The 22134-nt window shown below is 41.3% G+C and overlaps 3 protein-coding genes across 6 annotated transcripts in view; 2 read left to right on the top strand and 1 right to left on the bottom strand.

The window, feature by feature from the left end:
- The first annotated feature begins 1420 nt into the window (after positions 1 to 1420).
- Positions 1421 to 2973, top strand: smim1 (small integral membrane protein 1). The gene is made up of 3 exons (XM_071372180.1): positions 1421 to 1506; positions 1842 to 1988; positions 2320 to 2973. Exons 2-3 carry the CDS (start codon positions 1891 to 1893, stop codon positions 2441 to 2443), a joined length of 222 nt encoding a protein of 73 aa, XP_071228281.1. The 5' UTR covers positions 1421 to 1506; positions 1842 to 1890; the 3' UTR covers positions 2444 to 2973.
- A 2292-nt stretch (positions 2974 to 5265) lies between these two features.
- Positions 5266 to 16496, bottom strand: LOC139557406 (leucine-rich repeat-containing protein 47-like). The gene is made up of 7 exons (XM_071372177.1): positions 15759 to 16496; positions 14992 to 15474; positions 14091 to 14207; positions 12997 to 13112; positions 8065 to 8167; positions 7237 to 7326; positions 5266 to 6000 (listed from the first exon to the last, which is right to left on the bottom strand). Exons 1-7 carry the CDS (start codon positions 16320 to 16322, stop codon positions 5779 to 5781), a joined length of 1695 nt encoding a protein of 564 aa, XP_071228278.1. The 5' UTR covers positions 16323 to 16496; the 3' UTR covers positions 5266 to 5778.
- A 68-nt stretch (positions 16497 to 16564) lies between these two features.
- Positions 16565 to 22134, top strand: part of cep104 (centrosomal protein 104) — a 37750-nt gene continuing 32180 nt past the window's right edge. For 3 of the 4 annotated variants that reach the window (XM_071372173.1, XM_071372175.1, XM_071372176.1), the window contains exons 1-6: positions 16565 to 16674; positions 17278 to 17404; positions 17996 to 18169; positions 18577 to 18715; positions 18851 to 18913; positions 20270 to 20346. In XM_071372173.1, the coding sequence (XP_071228274.1) occupies positions 17292 to 17404; positions 17996 to 18169; positions 18577 to 18715; positions 18851 to 18913; positions 20270 to 20346 (566 nt within the window). In that variant the 5' untranslated portion in view covers positions 16565 to 16674; positions 17278 to 17291. The remainder of the gene's footprint in view (positions 16675 to 17277; positions 17405 to 17995; positions 18170 to 18576; positions 18716 to 18850; positions 18914 to 20269; positions 20347 to 22134) is intronic. The other variant, XM_071372174.1, reaches the window with a different exon arrangement.

Raw genomic sequence — 22134 nt, 5'->3', positions numbered from 1 at the left:
TCTCTCCTCTGTCAAGAGGGTGGTCATTAAAATGATTTGCTCGCAACAAAATTTCACTTATGGCCCCTAAAAAACTAGGGCCGGCTCTGACTGCATGTGTCAATATGGATTTGGGTATTCACAGCCGCGAGCCACTGCAGCCTCATGATGAGTTCAGATTTGTTGTGGTCCCCACCCCAATCAAGGTTGTCCATCCCTGGGTTAAGGTTAGCTAAAATGCAAAAATGTTCAAATTTGGACATTCATTTGACAAAAGCTAGATCCCTTCTGTGTAAATTAATCTAACCTGCTACTAAAAAGTGACTTCCGGTCGTAGCTGTATACCACCTAGTCAAAACAAGACACTTCGATACAGCTACAACCGGAAGTAACTTTTCGTAGCAGGTTAGGAGAGCATTTTTGCTAACCCTAACTCGTTTCCTAACCTTACCTAATTCCTCTAACCTGCTGCGGAATTGCTCTTACCCTGTAACAAAAAAGTCACTTCCGGTCGTAGCTGTATTGAAGTGGCGTGTTTTTAGGGAATATCGTCGCAGGTTTTGACTAGTGGTATATACGTACAGCTACGACCGGAAGTTACTTTTTCGTAGCAGGTTAGATTCATTTAAGCAGCAGGTTAGGAGAATTTTTGCAGCAGGTTAAGATAATTAGGAAAAGGGTTAGTGTTAGCTAAAATGCTCCCCTAACCTGCTACGAAAAGTCACTTCCAGCCGTAGCTGTACTCAATCTAGTTACAACTATGGTCGCAGGCTGGTTGGTGCTATCCGGATTCCTTGGGACGTCCCTACCCATAACACTAACCTTACCTAACCCTTACCTTAACCATTTTAAAATTCAACTTCAATGGGGTAATGTCAGAGTTGGAACGTCCCTAGGATCCCGTCGCAGGCCTGGTCACAGGTCAAGTAATCAATCCGTCGATGACATCGATAGGTGTCCAATACAAGCATACAAAATGTAATCTGTCAAAAAGGATAAATGCATCCTCTTTTCGACTGTAGCCTGCTACATAAGAGTTGAACAGTAAAAGTCTACAACAAAAGTTAAAAAAACACAAAATATTCAGCAAACATTGCATGGAATGGTGTTGATGAATGTATGACGCATAGCCTTTGTCAATTTCAGTTAGCACTATAGGCTATTTCAAAACAACCAAAATAGCTAAGTAGGGAAATGTATGTAAACATATTATTCTTTTTTTTCTTCATTTTACCACATGGCTATGAGTAAACATGTAATTGCCTGTTGAAATATTGACCTTTACCTTTGTGATGTGAATAATCTGCATGCAGTTATCAAGAAAGATCTGCAGTTACTGTATCTGTAACCGGAGGCAAACACAGAGCACATAATTTTAATTGCTTTAATCATTGGAAAGAGCCATAAAACTCCTATGGCCTTCTCAATTTATGACCAGGTGCTGACTGTGATGTGATGAACATATATAAAGAGAAAGAGGCATGCCTTCTTCAACACAATCTGCCTTCAGTCCTCAAAAGAGCAGTGGTGAGTAGACTGACAGTTATTTTCTGGTTAAGTTGGGTGATTAGCAATAGGATTTGTTTATAGTTTGAGCCAGTGGGTTTGGGCAAGCTGATCAATGTCCTACAGCTCTAGCCACCTGTTTTGAGTTTTAATGTGTCATACAAAGACTCATTGAATGATACAATGAGATATAATCAAATAAAACAAATTCAATCATTTATTGAAATTTAAGTTAGCCTAAATGGGGGACTGAATAGGTCTAAATTGATTGTGGTAAGAAAGACCAAATGTCTTTTCACGATATTACCTATTCTATATCCATATTGTGCAACTCCATCTCTATCTCATCTTTACAGGTTGTTGAAGGAGTAAGTGGTATTTGCAGTAAATAAAATTCAGGGAAGAATGGCTTCTGACATGGACTCCAATACTGCTGGTGTGCAATACAACCGCTGGAATGAAGACAACATCAATCTGAATGTGGCTGGAACAGGTGTAACGGGGTAAGCTCTGAGGAAGACTCATGACTGGGTGACAGAAGATACAATCAGTGTTCTTACTATTATAGGGTACCCGTTGTTTATTAATCACAGGGGACAGGCAATATAAATTATAGTGAAGGACAATGTTCTAGGCAGTTCAAGAAACACTTACTTTACTTTCAATTAAGGTATATGAAGTTGAAAATTGTATTCAGTGCAGTGTTTCCTACCTTTAATCCTAGTTTATTAACTTTCCCAAATGATGACCCCTTGAGTTTACTGATTGTGTATGGACTGACCCCAACTGTAATCAGTGGTCATATTATGACATGACATGTTCTGTTCCCCAAAGGCTCTACAACAGAGTCTGCACTGGCACCTTGGGCATAGCTATCAAGGTGGCCGGAGCTTTGGCTGCACTGGTGACTGTTTACATCATAGGATACGTCACTGGATATTACGTCCACAAATGCTGACCGGACACTGACCGAAGGACCCTCAACAGATGGAATTATGTTATGTAGGGATTGTGTTGGGATTGCAGTTTGCTTGTTGTAAAGTAATTTTACAGCTTCCCACAGCTTTGTTTTATATGTGAAAAGTCATTGCAATTAAGTCCAAAAACATGAACATAATGTTTGACTTACAGTGCTTGGTATTCAATATGTTCTTGTCACTAAGTGATATCATCTATTTCAATTGTTTTTTCAAGATTGTACTACAGGGCTTGTTATGTTAGCCTATTCAACTGTATATCAAGGCCATGTGGATTCAATATTTTAATGAAAGGACAAAGGCAATACTAATAGTAATAAAAAAGCTGTTGAAAATATGTTAATTACCTGTGTTATTCAACAAACATGGTGTGGTAAATATGCTTTCAAACAAGAGGTTTGCCTCTCTTGACCAGAACTGCTTTTTTATTTATTTAGGTGTCATCTGCAAATATATTAAACCTAATCATCATTACAAAAATACACTTTAATATTTATTTTCTCACCTCAAATCCATCTAGTCTGTAACGAGAAATAGCTTTATAATCAAACTGTCATAGAGATTAAAAAAGTCTGTACATTTGAGCCCTGGACCGGGGTGTAATTTATAGCGGGAAAGGGGGGACATGGCCCCCGCTCCCAATATTAGAGGCAAATGTTGTCCTCTGCAATGTTCCCCTCCCCAATGTTGAAGTCAAACCTATGCCCACTGCCCATATAGGATGTAATGTCCACAATGTATACTGAACAAAAATATAAAAACGGAACATAAGCGTTGGTCCCATGTTTCACGAGCTGAAATAAAAGAGCCCAGAAATGTACCATATGCACAAAACGCTTATTTCATATTTTGTGCACAAATTTGTTTATATCCCTGTTAGTGAGCACCTTGTACTGGGTACAAAAGGCCACTTTAAAATGTGCAGTTTTGTCACAGCACAATGCCACAGATGTCTCAAGTTGAGGGAGCATGCAATTGGCATGCTGACTGCTGGAATGTCCACCAGAGCTGTTGTCAGAGAATTGAATGTTAATTTCTCTACCATAAGCCACCTCACAACCGCAGACCATGTGTAACCACGCCAGCCCAGGGCCTCCACATCCGGCTTCTTGACCTGCAGGATCGTCTGAGACCAGCCACCCGGACAGCTGATGAAACTGAAGAGTATTTCCGTCTGTAATAAAGCCCTTTTGGCTGTACCCCTTCCCAGTCATGTGAAATCCATAAATTAGGGCCTAATGAATCTCAATTGACTGATTTCCATATATGAACTATAACTCAGTAAAATGTTTGAAATTGTTGCATGTTGTATTTATATTTCTGTTCAGTATAAATGACAGTGAAAAAGAAAATCTCACCTCGTTGCTCTACCTCATCAAATCAGCTTTTATTACTCTCCCTCATAGATCATTTTTATGGTGGCAATATCTTGCTCCTCAACAGAATTTACGCAATGCATTTCATCATCTGATGAGGAAAATAGGGTGGAGTTGACTTTCAAGACCCATTCTGCAATTCTCTGGTCTGTATAATAATCTGCATCATTGGGACAAAGAGAGTCTATGCCAGTCTTGATGGTATCTTTGTCTTCAGAGTACTGGGATTCTGTTTTAATAGCCGAGTCATCAGAGGAGAAATCTCTCTGCTGTTTTGTTTCACATAGACTGGCATCATGTTTAAGTCTCTCCGTCTTCACCCCGCTGTAGTTGGCACTAGGGTTACTCACATAATTTCTCCGTTGCCTTACTAACGGGTCTGTTGGTGAGAAACTTGATGCCACAGCTGGCTGGGCCCCAAAGGTCCCCTTGGTGCAATCTAGTCTGGAGCGAGTGTCTGGGTTCTGGATGGAATCTTTTTTAGACCTATTCAACATGGTTAGACTACCACTAACTAACCCAGCTTTGTTAGACATTTGACAATCCTGCGCATGTTGAGCAACCAGTACCCGAAACACTGTATTTACACTCCTTACACCAGACGTTGACAAGTGTGTATCTCCGTTGTCTTGTAGTGACCCGGCTGGTCTTGCAGAGAGAAACGGCACATTTGCGCCCTCCGCTTTACCAGCAATGATTCTTGATCCAGTGATGGGTGGCAGAAGGATACTCTGGGTGATAGCGGTTGTGCTTGCACGTCCTAGTTTATTTTGAATCATTAAATGCCTAGGACAAGTAAGATAGTTAATTGGGTTTGTTATCTTTGGAGCTGGTCTCAGGTTAGCATCCGCTTGAGCAGGGTCTCCTCGTGGAGCATTCGCCCTGTCAATCCGTTGCACATTAATCTCCAAGAACCGCATATCCTTTTCACTAATGCTTCTCCACCGTGACTTTTTCTCCCTGTTTGTATCCGACCAGGCTTGCTTCTTCTGTACTCTGTAAGTACTTTTCATAGTTCCAATGAATGGGTTGCCTTAAATGGAAGCTTGCATCTTGTGTCGAGTAGTCCAACTCAGTCCTTGACGTATAGGACACCTAACTGCAACTCTCTGGCTATTCTTTTATACTGTGTGTGTGTGTGTGTCTGAGACACATCCATTTACACACTCCCCCCAACCCTTAATGGACACTTGATATGTAACAGTACCCCGCACTTTTTAGTTAACCTGTTAATACCCAAGCAGTTTTACAATTCAGTCAAAGGGCCGTTCACCATGCATGCACATTAATTGACCAATCACTTTGGGGTTTCCTGTGTCATTGAGGCCAAGCATTCCTGAAATTATCAAGAAAATAGGAGAAATGTTTCTACCCAGAACAAAGCATTGGCTTTCAACATGTGCAATAAAGAAATGCATAACCACTGCTGCCCTCAAGGTTCAATTTATTTTAGAGATCTTTTAAAATATTAGACATTATACACATTCCCTGCTATTAATTTATTAAAGCGAGTAATGGAAAAAGGTTTTATACTTGTTTCAGTTCACAAATGCTAAAATGTTGTCATTAACTATGTCTACACTCTACAGACCACACAGGCTTGCTACAGACTTTACAGTTATTGTGAGTTGCCTTTAGTGTGTAGCAATATAAAAATAAGTATACAAAAACTGCAATATTTTAGGTTGGGTAGGTAGTTGATATATTCTATACCTTAATACAGCAGAATCTGTTTGTACGTGCCAAATAGTAATCAAGAACTTAAGCAAGGCTATAATTACACTATTTCTATGTTTGAGAAATTAGTGGATGTAATCGGCTTTGCTTACCAAGGGAACCCGGCAAACCAAATACATTGAACAGTGGCAACTCATATACAGTATTGTGATTAACTGTGTGAGACCGTAAATGTATAAATCGAAAGGCTGGTTGTTGCGCAACTACCAAATGACGTTCAGGTCGCCGACGTCGGTGCAGAGGTCCGTTTTGGACGGGTAGACGACCTTGAGGTTCCCGTCAGGGTCCACAGTGCGAACCTGCTGGATGACCAGCTCTCCTGAGGTGGTACCATCCGAGGCAGGGACTGGGGGTGAATCCGACTCTCCCTCTGACCCAGCCTCCTCTCTGTGCTCATACGTGAACTTGTTCAGCTCCGCCATTTTCTGAGCAGGAAACAGAGAGATGTGTTAATTGCTGACCATTGGGGCCATATGGATGAAGTCTATTTGAGAAAGTAAACTAGAGCAGGGGTCGGCCACAAATGAGTCATTTTTAAAAATATATTTGGGGGGATTTTAGTGTTTGGTCCAAAAAATGAGACTAAAATCACCAGGAATTCCACAAAAATAAAATCTAAATAGGAAATCTGTTCACCAAGTATCTCCCCCCTCCCCCCCAAAAAATTGTCTCAATGTAATCAAGGTATGAAATTGTTATTATAGCATCAATCTTTACATTCTCCTAATTTTATTTCTTAAGCAATGGCGGCAAATTTTGTTGAAGGTATTGTAAACTTCTCACTAACTTGCCCCACTCAACTCACGTTTGTTGACACAGTAAAATATATAGGGGGAGGTATACAATCTGTCAATGAGATTGTGGAAATATAGGACAAGCACTTCCAGAACAGGAAGTCTCATCAACAGTGCAACCTACACTGTGTACAAAACATTAAGAGTGCTATTTCTATGACATAGACTGACCAGGTGAAAGATATGATCCCTTATTGATATCACCTGTTAAATCCATTTCAAATCAGTGTAGGTGAAGGGGAGGAGACAGGTTAAAGAAGGATTTTTAAGCCTTGAGAGTGAGACAATTGAGACGGATTGTTGAGGTGTGCCAATTCGAGCAGGAATTAAATCAACCCCAAACTCTCATGACCTGACCTCAAATCACTCCTTCAATCACCACACCCAATCAAAACCGTACCCTCTCTCAATAATGCCTATTTTGGGGCAGGAATCAGTGTGGATTAAACCCTTATCGGCTGCTATGTTTCGACAAGGCTGTTATTGAAACGTGTCTGCTGCTGTGTGTACTGGTGGGTGTATGCAGCTCTAGGGTTGCAGTCGTATTGTGAGCTGTATGTTTAGACGGTGACACTGTACACCGCCGGGCCAGTCACCCCGGGCAGATGAGCTCACTTATTCCACTGAGTGCCAGAGAGGCCAGGATCCAGACGTCAAACCAGCACAACACCCTGAGACTGAGCATGACACCAGGTGTCATGACACTTTTCTGCTCTCGCCAGCCACCGTGTGTGTCTGACTGATGCATGCATGTGTAAATGTTTAATTCATGCAATCAACGGCTGTATGTGTTATGCATGTGCATTGCAATGTAGGATTCAGTCCTACTGCATGTCTCTTTGTATACAGGGAGAGAGCTGAGCTTACCACTATGAGAGCATCCATCACGTCTTTACAGATCTGCAGGCTGGTAGAACTGGTCACTTCTAAGAAAAGCTCCTTAGTCGTCTTCCTGATCTATAATACGGGACAAAGACACAGTACATCACTTGCATGTAATATTGTCCCCAGCTAAAGCAGACTACTATTTTTTATTATCGAATTAATTCAATCTGTAAAGAGGGATGACAGGATAGAGTTGACAGTACGATATCATATCCATCCGGCATTAGAAAATAAATACATTGAAAAAATGCAGTGCATTGCCTGTAAGCCTATTCCACGTCATATTCCCTTGAATTTACAAGCTACTATCTCGAAATTCAGAATAAGGGATCAGAACTACATTTTAGAATCAGAAAATGTCAGGTAGGACAACACCTGGTTGAGTCATCAACTAAGTCTTAAAAAGCCAGCGTTTGATTTCAAGGCTAAGTACTATACTCAAGATGAATTTATTGCAACCCGGATACAAGCATGTCTGCAATTAAGCAAGCAATAAAGATACAGATTTGTTTCTTTATCTGGTGCGGCTGAAATTTAAAGCTTCCAAAGTCAAAGTGCTGAAGGTGTGCAAAGTCTAAGGGAAAGTACAACTCAGCAAGGTTTTAGACTGCATTCTACACTGCTGGGCCTCTATAGGTTGGCTAAATGTAGATTTGGAGAACAAAGACTTATTCTAAATCATAACATTATGACATTTCTATGTGTAGCTGTATTGTGAATGCACTGCTGGATCAGCAAGTGATAAGTGTATGAGTGTGACCTGTAAGAAAGGCACCCGTCTTTGGTCTGATAAAGATCACACACACACACCTTGGTTCTCTCGCTGTTGGTGATTGGTGGAAATGAGATCACATGATCCTCTGCATCCACCAGACATGGGTAGAGTTCTTTTCCATCAAGAAGCTGCAGGTATCTGAGTAAAATAAAGTAAAATAACTTTAGCTGAGAAACAATGGCTAAAGTGTAATATTTCCCTCATGCCAACTATGGCTACAATAGCCAACAGAACCCTTTCATAAGAGCCCATTGAAAGGTCTACACCCATACTAATGGTGCAGATTGAAGTGACATTTGAGCTCTTTGAAAACTCCCCAAAATACTGTGTCATGGTATACTGTGTCATCTACCTTAAAGTAAATTAAAATTAGGCAAGTTATCTAACCTAATCTTGTAAATAATGTAATCTTTATCACTTGCCTATATCATGGCAATATCTTTACAGAAAATGGGTGAACAAAACTCAGCTGGGCTCAACCATGGCACGTCCTAAAAACAACAGTCCACAAATTCTCATCCACATAAATAAAGGAGTAGGTCTATTTACTTCAACGTGGTGGCAACATGGTTTCTGGATCAAAAAGCCGTATGGCGCCCTCATGTGTTGAATGAGAAACCTGATCATTTTGCCTTTGTTTTGAGCTACTGAAGTGCTTGATAAAAACAATGCATTATTGCATAGGACACCACACCAACATACTGTAAATAGAAAATGAAATATGAATTCATTTATTACTACACCATAACATTTAAAGGGGCAATCAGCAGTTGCGACATACATTTTAGACCGATATGTACCTATTGATACATAAAGAATATAACTTATAAATGCCTCATTTTTATTTTATTTCACCTTTATTTAACCAGGTAGGCCAGTTGAGAACAAGTTCTCATTTACAACTGCGACCTGGCCAAGACAAAGCAAAGCAGTACGACATAAACAACACTGTTACACATGGAATAAACAAACATACAGTCAATAACACAATAGAAAAATTGGAGTGATAGATGTGCAGAAGATGATATGCAAGTAGAGATACTGGGGTGCAAAGGAGCAAAAAAAAATTATAATATGGGGATGAGGTAGTTGGGTGGGCTATTTACAGATGGGCTGTGTACAGGTGCAATGATCGGTAAGCTGCTCTGACAGCTGATGCTTAAAGATATAAGTCTCCAGCTTCAGTGATTTTTGCAATTCATTCCAGTCATTGGCAGCAGAGAACTGGAAGGAAAGGCGACCAAAGTAGGAGTTGGCTTATGGGATGACCAGTGAAATATACCTGCTGGAGCGTGTACTACGGGTGGGTGTTGCTATGGTGATCAGTGAGCTGAGATAAGGTGCTTAGTTTGCTTGTCGTACCCCATTAGAACCCAAAATATAAACTTGTTTTAGTCCAATGTTTGTAAACAAAGTTAATGTAAACAAACACTGTATAGCATCAAAACATGGTTAACTACACCGAACAAAAATATAAATGCAACAATTTCAAAGATTTTACTGAGTTACAGTTCATAAGGAAATCAGTCAATTTAAATAAACTCTTTAGGCTCTAATCTATGGATTTCACATGATTGGGAATACAAATATGCATCTGTTGGTCAAAGATACCTTAAAAAAAAAAAGAGGTAGGGACGTGGATCAGAAAACCAGTCAGTATCTGGTGTGACCACCATTCGCCTCATGCAGCGCAACACATTTCCTTCACATAGAGTTGATCAGGCTGTTGATTGTGGCATGTGGAATGTTGCCCCACTCTTCAATTGCTGTGTGAAGTTGCAGGATGTTGGCAGGAACGTGCTGACGTACACATCAATCCAGAGCATCCCAAACATGCTCAATGGGTGACGTTTATGCTGCGTATGCAGGCCATGAAAGAACTGGGACAGCTTCCAGGAATTGTACACAGATCCTTGCGACCATGCATTAAAGTGCTGAAACATGAGGTTATAGCAGTGGATTTATGGCAGAACAATGGGCTTCAGGATCTCTTCACGGTATCTGTGCATTCAAACTGACATCAATAAAATGCTATTGTGTTCGTTGTCCGTAGCTTATACCTGCCCATACCATAACCCCACCGTTCACAATGTTGACACTATACACGCTGTCTGCCTTCTGCCCGGTACAGTTAAAAACCGGGACTTATCCATGCCAGTGGCCATTGAAGGTGAGCATTTGCCCACTGAAGTCAGATTGCAGTCAGGTCAAGACCCTGGTGAGGATGACAAGCAGGCAGCTTCCCTGAGACAGTTTCTGCTAGTTTGTGCAGAAATCTCTGGTTGTTTAAACCCAAGGTTTCACCAGCTGTCCAGGTGGCTGGTCTCAGACGATTCCGCAGGTGAAGAAGCCGGATGTGGAGGTCCTGTGCTGGCGTGGTTACAGGTAATCTGTGGTTGAGGCCGGTTGGACGTACTGCCAAATTCTCTAAAATGACCTTGGAGGCGGCTTATGGTAGAGAAATTAATATAAAAATCCCTGGCAACAGCTCTGGTGGACATTCCTGCAGTCAGCATGCCAATTGCACACTCCCTCAAAACTTGAGACATCTATGGCATTGTGTTGTGTGACAAGACTGCACATTTTAGAGTGGCCTTTTATTGCCCCCAGCACAAGGTGCACCTGTGTAATGATCATGCTGTTTAATCAGCTTCTTGATATGCCACACCTGATGGATTAACATTCTGAGAGAAATAAGCTTTTTGTGCATATAGACAATATCAGGGATCTTTTAATTTCAGCTCATGAATCCAACACTTTACATGTTGCATTTATATTTTTGTTCAGTATATCATTTTGATATCATGGATAGTCAGTCCTTGCATCCACAGCTCTGTCTATGAACTTGAGAGGGATTACATTTTACAATTGCCATCCCTTAGTTTTTTACACAAAAATCACTGTTATTGTTTCAACTGCTGATTGGCCCTTTAAAATGACATTTCACGAGCAGCCGCGCATATATTGTGATGAACATGATGCAAGACTTCGCTCTCACACGGTCATACAACGTAGTAGCCACTAGGGGTGTAAAGGTTTGACAAACCCACGGTTCAGTAGTATTATGGTTTGGGGTCACCGTTCGGGAAAATTAAATGCCATTCACAATGTTCCTGGAATTGTCTGTTGTGACCGGATTGTTATGTTGGGCCTCAAGTTTTCACTCTGATGCTGCGTTTGTAACCATGTGGGAGGTGTGAATTGACCAGTTATGAAGTCATAAATACCAGTTGGATACATTAATGTGATTTGAACTGGTTGATTATCGCAGATTGGCTAATGGCCAACAAGATGCATACACCATAAACTAAAAGTACATCTATCATGCTTGTAAACAAATGACAGTTCAGAAACCACATTAATAGACTGCTTTTTATAAATAATGTGTTGTTGCATTCAATTGCCGAAAGTGCTGTTATAGAGGACATTTCTTTAGTAGGTGATGTCAGATGTCACCATGTGGGAGAAGTGGGTGCTCTCGATGATAGACGAGTTTCCCACTAGTAATTGTCAGTTGGATGGCCGTTCAAGTGGATTTTTCCTAGTCGTATGTGATAAATTCCCACTTCCATCTTGGTTACAAACACATGACACTGTTTCCTTCAGTGCCATATGAGTACTTGTGACTCTCGTAAAGGGGGCGTGTCTGCAGCACGATACATCCCCCTCCGGGGAAATGTGATGGGCTGTCACTGTTAAGTAAGCGCAAAACAGGGTGCATTGGCCTATTCATTGAAAACTTTGGCTTGGCTTTTTTAGAGGGGGTATCGGTATGCTGAAATGGATGCAAGAGGGAAGTTCGTAACGTGGTTTGAGCAGTTTCACGAGGTGCGCCCTGAAGCTCCCCATTTTTAACCACAGAATGGGAGCACACCCACAGCTATAAACCAAAAACTGTAAGAGCCTACTTATCGCTCTCCAGTCAGAATCAGCTGCCAAAGGCCGCTTGAATGCAGAGGGGAGACGTGTTGTGTTGTTGTTTCTTTGCGTTTCCGTCTTGCGCCGGTATACTGGGGTGATGTCGGCTTAAATGTGTCAACATATTTGAGGTGTTGGCAGCTGCATAGGCTATTCTCGTTGAGTGTGACGACATACTGTCAGCGTTTTATCCACAACTCTCTGTTCATCGCCATTGTTATCTACTGGGAAGCCAAAATGTTCCCAAACTGGAAATTTAAACGATGATGGAGGATCCTTCAATTCTGGTTTATTGACCCCACCACTCACCATCGTACAGAACTAGTTCCTGGCTACGTCTCATGAAGGACAGTTTGAAATGCGCCAATTAAGATTATAATTTTATTACAATGTGCGCATAGGCTCTAGTTGTCTTAACGCAATAGCCTGAAATTATTTTTTTGTTGCTCAGATTTACTCAAGAGGCATAGGTCTACAAAGCAGCGTAGGCTTAGCCTATAGGCCTAGCTTTAATTGTGTTTGTTTTGTTTTCATTCGGATTCACAGTGCGGACCGAACCGAGGTCCCCATACAAAACGGTTTGGTACGAATACGAATATTACACTCCTAGTAGTCACGGGACCAAAACAGTGGTGAAGTTTAGCCTCGCAATCTGTTGTTGCGGAAATTGACTCACTATGCTGTTTATTTGTGCATCTACGTCATATCGCTGACTCTACCTTTAAGAATGCTGACATCAACCCAGAGGCCACTTTGTGATTATTTTTTTTCCCCCTCCTTTTAATAAGAAAACAAAAAAGAATGGGCATCAGGCCGACTGCAGCTTTGGGCTGCGTTTCCGATTCTACATCCTCCAGAAGTGTGCACTTTTATACTTCCTGTCATGGATTTATAAGCATTGAATTTGTGTAATCATTTGCTGTGTAGAGTTTCCATCATTGTTAAATCCATGAAGGGAAGTCTGCAAATATACACTTTGGGAGAAGAGTACAGAATCTGGACTCACCTATACTTTCAGCTCTGCCTTAAAGACAGGTGTTAATACTCACTTGTGGAGGCCAGACACATTCTGCCTCTTCCTCTGTTTCCTCTGGTCCTCTGCCTCTAGCTGCAGCTGCCTCATCAGCTCCACCGCAGTCATCTCCTTACGGCCCAGGGGGACTATCTAGTAAACAACATTTTATGTTGGGAGTTTATGAGAGATTTATGCTCCTTTCAAAATATATTTTGCTTGTTTAAATAACCGTGAATGGGACCGAAATGCATTGACACAAACCTGAATGCAATTTATGAATATAATGATTTGTTTATATGCCAAGAGCGACAGGCAACAACCAGCAACAATTATTTTGTGTTCAAACTGTTGAGGTGAATCCGCATGAAGGTCTTTCAATAACAGACTGATGTCACTATAAAAGGCTTGTTGCCTGGCTTTGGCGTAAAATATATTTAAAAGGATCATGAATTATTAAGAAAGGAATAATGTTATGGCTCACAACTACTGATTAAAACTGTCCTTCAAAATACTGGATTCTACTCAAGAAAACAGAGGTATTATGTTCAATAGAAAAAGAGCTTTGTTATATTCTCCAGAAACATTTGAGACTGCCTGCATAAACTACTTGAACAAAGACATGGAACAAGGTCCTGAGAAATGTCATCATAAACCAATCAATTGAGAAGAGTTTAAAATAGCTTGGAAAACACATAGAAGCTAGGAATGGGGGCGGGGGTACCTGGGTAGTTAACGTTAACTAGCGCTATAGTAGGCTGTACCTGCGGCAAAACTCAGGCATTTCTCATCCTATTGCTTGTTCTCCATCTTCTTTTTAAAATGGTGAGCCAACATGTTTTGGCCGCTTTTATCTCAAAATTCTCATGGCTCTCTTGTCCCTCTTCAGCAGACATACTGTAGTGAGCAATACATTTGAATTATATATCGAATCGCAATACATATTGTGTCGGCACCTAAGTATCGTGAGGTCCCTGACAATTCCCAGCCCTAATATAAGCTCAAGAAGTTAGTCATAGTAAATGTGTCAGATGTAAATGTGTTTTTTAATTCCATCTCAGAGCGACTTACATTTGAGAATTTGTGGCTGTCTAACATTGTATGAGCAAAATGTCAGGCAATGTGTCATACCTTTAACATAGGAGGTGTTCTGGCATCATACATGAGAGGTCCCTTGAGTAGCTGCATGTCGTGTGTTGCGATGGTCGCAGTTGTCCTTTTACCACATAGGTCATCGTGAAGTTTGGTCTAAAATACAACAGGTAAGAGAAAGAGTGGTGAAAACGGAATAATGCAAAAGAGACTTAACGATCATATATTATGTTACATAGCCTATCGAGGATGGTGTCAATTTATGAGCTTGCACAGTGGTGTAAAGTACTTAAGTAAAAATACTTTAAAGTACTAATTAAGTAGTTTTGGGGGGTATCTGTACTTCACTTTTTATATTTTTTGCCAACTTTTACTTCATTACATTCCTAAAGAAAATAATGTAGTTTTTAATCCATACATTTTCCCTTACACCGAAAAGTACTCGTTAAATTTTGACAGGAAAAAGGACCAATTCATGCACTTATCAAGAGAACATCCCTACTGCCTCTGATCTGGCAGACTCAGTAAACACAAATGCTTAGTTTGTAAATGATGTTGGAGTGTGCCTCTGGCTATATGTGAATAAAACATTTAAACATTGTGCCATCTGGTTTGCTTAATATAAGGAATTTGAAATGATTTATACTTTTATTTTTACTCTTGGTACTTAAGTCAATTTAAAACCAAATACCCAGTAAAAGTTTAAAAGTAACTTTCACTTGAGTCATTTTCTATTAAGGCATCTTTACTTTTACTCAAGTATGACAATTGAGTACTTTTCCCACCACTGAACTTCAGTTTATTTTGAAGCGTGTTCTTAGTCTGTTTCTGCATTCACAAACTACTAGCCTACATAGTTTCCTTGGCAAATATGACGTTGACTAACGCAGAAACAGACTGGTACCAAGGCTAACGTGTTCTCATCTCTGAACAGCATTACCTGCACAACCAGGAACCTCTTGAGCGCATTCCCGGACCTGAAGTTCATGCCTCTGACCACACAGCACACCAAGTACGGCCTCACGTCCTTCAGTTCATTTGCCACCTTTACAGTGAATGCCCCTGGGTTGTCAGACACATGAAGCACTTTCACCACCAGCCGGTTCAACTCATCCACCTCATCCTCCTCCTCCTCGGTCTTCTTCTTTTTCTGCTTGCGCTGCTTTTTGGTCTGGGTCTTCTCTGCGTTCCGGCCCCCGTCGGCCTTATCCCCGTCCCCGTCGGCCTGCTTACTGCCTTTGCCTTTCCCTCGGCCACCGGCCCGAAGGTAGTCCAGGATGGACTTGGTCTGGCAACCGTTGACCATCTTCTCCAGTCGCTTGTCTTTGAGTTTGTTTCCTTTGAAGTTGATCTCCTTCAGTTTGGAGCAGTCACTCAGCTCGTAGGGGATGTCACTGAGCTTGTTGTTGGATAGGTCCAAAACCTGAGGAAAATTTTATATTTGTTATCATAGTTGAATGTAATAACATGAATTAAGATTAATAACCAAAACAGGGCTTTATCCTGGTCTCAGGTGTCTCACCATCGGCGAGGCCTTGTGCCAGGAAAATGTTAAGACAGTCTCAGGTTTAATACAATGTTGATAAGATTAACTGAGAGCTACCCTGTCAATCATGACCATAATTCAGTAGGAATAGACAAGAGGTATTTATGATGTCATGCACATTTTTGGTAGCAGTGGAATTATGGATTATTTCAGCTACAAACCTTCAGAGCAGAGAGCTTGTGAACATCGCCACTCAGCTCTTCTATGTAATTCTCAGAGGCGATGACGGTGCTGAGGAGATCCAGGCGATAGAAGTCATCAGGGAACCGAGTGATGTCATTTTTGGAGATGTTGATGGTAGAGAGTTTCGTGCAATGAGACAGTCCATCTGGTAGTGACTCGATGTTGTTGCAGCTCACGTTGAGTGTATTGAGATCGCTTAGCTGGGTTATCTCTTCAGGCAAAGCTTTCAGGTTGTTGACTGAAATGTCGAGGACTTTCAGGGACTTCAGATTTCCAATGGTTTTTGGAATAGAGGAGAGCTTATTCCTACAAAGAATCAAGCTCGTAAGGGTGGTCAGATTTTGTATGTCTCCATGAATCTCTGTCAAACTCGGACATTGGATGATTTCTAGGTAATTTAGGAGCTTGAGAGAATAGATTGCGGAACACAGACCTCCATTCGAGGATATCTTTTCATCGATAACTGCACCTTGCAGGACCAGTTCGCGTCTTTTCTCTTTTGAGGCTTTCTCAATTTCTGGCCAACTCTCTTGACCATCCATGCTGCTACACCAGACCCGGAAAAGGAAAACTCATGCCACCCGGTAACACTTGAGCACAGACGCCTTTAGCCACCCGGTAACACTTGAGCACATACACTTTAAAATGTTTATCTGCGGAATGGAAGGCGCAGTGAAATATGCATCGAGCAGTGGAGATGATATGCGCAGTACACGTGCAGACTGGATACTCAAAAATATTTTTGAATTTATTAAAAACTTCATGGACCACAGTCCTTCGCGGTGAGACGATGGTCCGGCGCATGCGCACCTTAGCTTACTAGTTGTTGTCAGCGGTGGTTATGGAGATGAAATGGGACTTGGGCGAGCTGTCAACATTTTTGTAATGTTCATGGTAAGATATCTTTGATATATTTGTAGTAACACTATACTTCAATAGGAAATACGTTGTATTCAAACGGAGGTTTTATTGTGCATCCGGTGTCACTATATTTATATGAATTCAAGGTGTTTTACGTTACCATTCTAAGTAGGAACGAGTTAGCTAACGTTAGCTAGCTACAACACGCTAGCTAGGCTGTCTTTAACTCGCGCTGTCATCAGCTCCAAGTTCATTCCTTCCCACCCCAGGGACGTCAGAAGCAAGCAAGCAATACAATACCGTATAGCTAACACGGAGTATTGAAATGTATGCTATTGAACTAATTTGTTTAGGGGCATACATTTGATATTAAATGGCAGAATGATATGAAAATTAAATGGCAGAATGATATCCCAAGTTCACCTACACGTCTAATCTTGTGTCCATTGTAGAGTAGTGTAACGCTAGCTGTCAAGGTTTATCTCAATCCCAGGGTGAATATTGCTGTCACTCTTCCATGGTTTATGAGTATAGGTAACTTAGCTAGCTAATTACTGTGCCAATCTATTTGATAGTGAAAGGTGCTTCAGATGATATTCAGTTGTAGATTATGTTATGTTTCTCCATATTTGATAGTGTGCAGCAGCAGGATGCCCCAGAAGATAGGATTCACCCTGGTCAGTTCCTCTGGTCACGAAGATAACTTCAGTGCCAAGGAGCTGATGGTCCATGCACCAACGGTCAATGGCTGGAGATCTGCCAGGTAGACACTCTCTCTCACACACACACTCTCTCATGTGCGCCTCCGCCATATGCAAGTGTCCCAAAGCCCCCGAAAGCCACTTCGACCAAGCCAGCAAGCTCCAGAGCGAAGTACTATCCCAATACACACTGCAATATGTTTGGAGTTTGTGCAATTTCATACAAAAAATTGCAAGGGGTGACAAATTATATGACACGTGCGTTTGTTTGTCTGATTTCGAGGCTTGACACATGAAACAAATGAAATACCTCCCAAATTAAATGTTTAACTGTTACTGACCTTTATATTTTGTTAAACAACAGGGGGAATTTCATGCTTGTTTTATTATTTAAATGTTGAACATGAATTGCGTCATTCAAGTCAAGAGTGTGTCCTGAAGTTGATGGGTTTATTGATCCCCTCGCCACTCTATTGAAGTCACCTTCTGAGTTTCGTCACCAACACGTGACAACGGAGGGCCCTCCAAACGAGTTTGTTGGGGCGAGGGGCTGGTTTGAGATTCACACACACACACTGCTTTTAGATCTGTTTTTCAGTAATGTACTGGAAGTCCAGTACTAGAAGTACCAACCTCACTGTTTCTTTCCACAGGTTCTGTCCATACCCTCAGCAGGTCACTTTGCAGTTGCCAGAGCAGAGTCGGGTCCGTAAGCTGCAGCTGCTTGCCCACCAGTACCTGATCTCAGGCAAAATAGAGTTCCACATCGGGGACCGACTACTAGAGGCCGACTCACCTGGTCTCTCTGGGCACCTCCGCAGGCTAGGGTGAGTCAGTAGAACCAGCGAAAAGAGATGTCTGACCGACACAGACAAGGCACCCAAAGCAAGAAACTGAGCTGAAACAGGGAGGGAGTATCTGAACTCGTCTGATAGAAAATCAGTTTTTTCTGTTGCAAAACATTTTGCTATGGTGTACCCTAATGTATATGAGTCTGGCTTAGTTGGTTGTCATGTTTCTATGGAGCATGGTGCTGTGAACAGAAAGGTTGTTGGTTCAATTTCTACCTGACACACGCAGTAATGAATATACATGCTGAACTTCAACATCTGTTATTTCTAAGTAACTATATTACTATTATGATATATAGGCCTACATTTTCATCATATTTACTGCTTTGTCGTTACAAGAAAGGTGCACAGTAATAGAAATTGATATGCAACTTTTGCCATAGGTATGTTTCTTTATCGGACAATGAGAAAACAGGCTTCAAAGCCCGGGAGCTGAAGTCTGTTCACGTGGATGCCATTGGAACATACCTCCGTATAACCTTTCACAGAAACCATGTCAACCGCTACAACCTTTACAACCAGGTACTCCACTATAAAGTCATAAAGACATAAAGTCGTTCCCCTTAACCTGTTTATTTGACTTACATACTACCACATTCATATCATTTTATAGTTTATTTGATTTATTTTTTCATCGACTTTTGTTTATCATTTCAGGTTGCATTGGTTGCCATTAATGTTTTGGGAGATTCTGTGGATGGCACTGCTGTTGACACAATTGTAAGTGGTCGCTCTTTAATGTGTGTGTTCTGACATGTTTTATGTTACTGTATATTTAAGGTGCAGTACTACTGTGAAACACTAGAATGCGCTGCTGTGTTAGTATTTGTGTGAGCCTGCCAACCTGAAGTAAATTTCATGATAGGCTGCGCTAATAAAAACATCTATTTGATTTCATTACTTGTCCATAAGCATTTAACCCACAACGGTGAGTATGGCTACTGTAGAACCATATACCCATTATATACCTACATTGTTCTGCAGATAATCATGGTCGATATTTCTGAATATTGTGGACTTGCCTAGTTAAATAAAGGTAAAATAATGGATTAAACCGTCTGCTAAATGGCATATATATATTTTATTGGTGTTATGTGTTTCCATAATATGTATTTGTGTATAGAGAAAATAGAAAAAAACCTTTTCCACTGTTTATGTATGCAAACTGTGTGTCACTGTATGTTTACAAAATGCACACAGACTACAGTTTGCACACACACACAGTGTTTCTGTTGTTGCGTGGTTGCATGGTGGTCACTGTGTGTGCCTGTATTGGCATCTGTATTGGTGTGTGCGCTGCTTGCCCTGACAGGCGTGGGGCAGGAATGTGGTAATCCGACTCCGAGGGCAGAGTAATCACAGAGGAGGCCTTAGCCACTGTAATCAGATAGACCTGCGGACGGACAGCCCCTGGAAGAGAGTGGCCCAGCTCCGGGGGGAAGTTTCCCCTAGCTGCAGATATAAGATCAGCTTCCCCTCCCAGTCCTAACCTTAACCATTCATGTGGAAAATGCAAAGCTGACCAAAGATCAGCGTCTAGGTGCAACTTTCCCCTACACCAAGTGGCCCAGCCTTACCTCTCCAACACACAGATAGGCAGATTCCACGGTACAAGCTTCACATTGTCACTCTCTAATCCCACTCTTAGGCACCTCCACCCGGCCACAGTCTTAGCTTGCCTGGTTATCTCTCAGGGATTTTAGTGTTCTTACTGCTGCATGTATGTTGTGATTGTACAGGTAAAGCCTATAGAGTGACTTTGAAGTATGTGGAGTGAGAGCTGGTCGTATCATTGACATACTACTTGTGGTAGATCACCTAACTCTGTGGTGTTGTGGCACTGATGACTTGCCTCATCAAGTATTATACAGAGTTGAGTAGTCCTCTTATCAAGTCCATGTTACTGTTCACTCTCTTGTTTACCACTAGACTATACTCCATTCCTGTATCCATAATAATGACTCCGTTAACAGTGGTTGTGTGTTTTACTGAGCAGATGACCTGTCTGGGCCTTATGGCTGTGTGTTTTGCAGCCTGTCATTGAGGGAGGTTAATTGTACCTCTGTTTGCCCTCAGCCTAGCAGAGAGCAACTGATTGAGCACTACCTCAACAGTAGTCAGCACGAGACCGCCTTGGATGGAACATACATGGGGTAAGGGTTGAAGGCTCAAGGCGCATTGTACTGTGAAGTGCTCTGTGACAATGCTGTTTAAACAAAACATTAGCCTTGAAGTTGACGTATGATCACCACTCAATTTGCCATTTCCATTTTTTCTCTTTAGCTTGGACTATAGTCTGTTAACAGTAGATCTGGCTAATGTAGAACCCAGGAACTGATGCGTCAATTGGAATAGTTGTCAATTTGTCACTCTGAGACTCCAAGATGTCATTCACATTTTTAGAAAAACAAAACAATATCCCATAGATCAGAGGTAAGCATCTAGATTCAGCCTCGGGACAATTTTTTTCTTGGAGCAGATGGTTGGGGGGCCGGAACATAATTATACTATTTTGTACACTGTAAATTGACCACAACTACTGTAAGCCCAAAAAGAGAGAATTTCATACCTTGAATACATTGAGACAATCTTTTTTTTTATTCGTGGGAATACTTGGTGAACAGATTTCCTAAATTATTTTTTTTTTTTGCTGAATTCCTAGTGATTTTAGTTTATGAACAAAAACGAAAATCCTAAATATACCCACTGACTTTATTGTCCCCATGGGGAAATTTTGTTGCAGTGTCATGTACACATTTAAAGTGGCGTTTAAATACAAAACAAAATTGACAATACAACTTTAATAACAGTTACATACCAATATATATATATTTTTTTTAAAGACTAGCCTGCTGGCCTTACTGAGTCGATAGGAACATTAGCCCGAGCTATTTAGGAGGGATATCACACCTGGCACAAATTATTGTCTAGTTCTGTTTTTCCTGCTGAGGGGTGCCCTATACCTGCACCCAGAGGGGAGTAGTTCAAAGTACAGGTACAGGGGGTGGCTTGGGTCTAAAATGATTTTGTGAGCCTTGCGGAGGGCCCTGACCTTAAAGATCTCATCCAGGCCTGTCTGTTTGACTCCAAGTACCTTGCTTGCTGTGGTGATAATCCTTCTCAGCATATTTCTCTGGCTGACAGTGGCATTGCCAAACCAACAAACAATACAAAAAGTTCAAATACTCTCAATGAAAGATTTGTAAAACAGAGTCCGTATAGTACAGTCTACATTAAAAGATCCCAGCTTTTTGAGAAAGTACAGTCTCTGTTGGCTCTTTGTAGATCAGGTCTGTACATTTACTCCACTGAAGCTTATTGTCCAAGAGGACACCCAGGTATTTTTATTCCTCTACAATCTCTATATTCTGACCTCTGATAGATGTTGCAGAGGTAGGTGTTGTACACTTCCTGAAGTCTATGCACATCTCTTTGGTCTATATATATACAGTACCAGTCAAGAGTTTGGACACACATACTCATTCAAGGGTTTTTCTTTATTTTGACTATTTTCTACATTGTAGAATAACTATAAAATAACACATATGGAATCATATAGTAACCAAAAAAGTAGCCACCCTTTGCCTTGATGAAAGCTTTGCACAATCTTGGCATTCTCTCAACAAGCTTCATGAGGAATGCTTTTCCAACAGTCTTGAAGGTGTTCGCACATATGCTGAGCACTTGTTGGCTGCTTTTCCTTCACTCTGCGGTCCAACTCATCCTCCCCCAAACCATCTCAATTAGGTTGAGGTCGGGTGATTTTGGAGGCCAGGTCATCTGATGCAGCACTCCATCACTATCCTTCTTGGTCAAATAGCCCTTATACAGCCTGGAGGTGTGTTGGGTCATTGTCCTGTTGAAAAACGAATGATAGTCCCACTAAGCGCAAACCAGATGGGATGGTGTATCACTGCAGAATGCTGTGGTAGCCATGCTGG

The sequence above is a fragment of the Salvelinus alpinus genome, chromosome 28 (assembly GCF_045679555.1).
Source record: "Salvelinus alpinus chromosome 28, SLU_Salpinus.1, whole genome shotgun sequence".
NCBI classification, from domain to species: Eukaryota; Metazoa; Chordata; class Actinopteri; order Salmoniformes; family Salmonidae; genus Salvelinus; species Salvelinus alpinus.
This window is presented reverse-complemented; position numbering and strand designations above follow the sequence as displayed.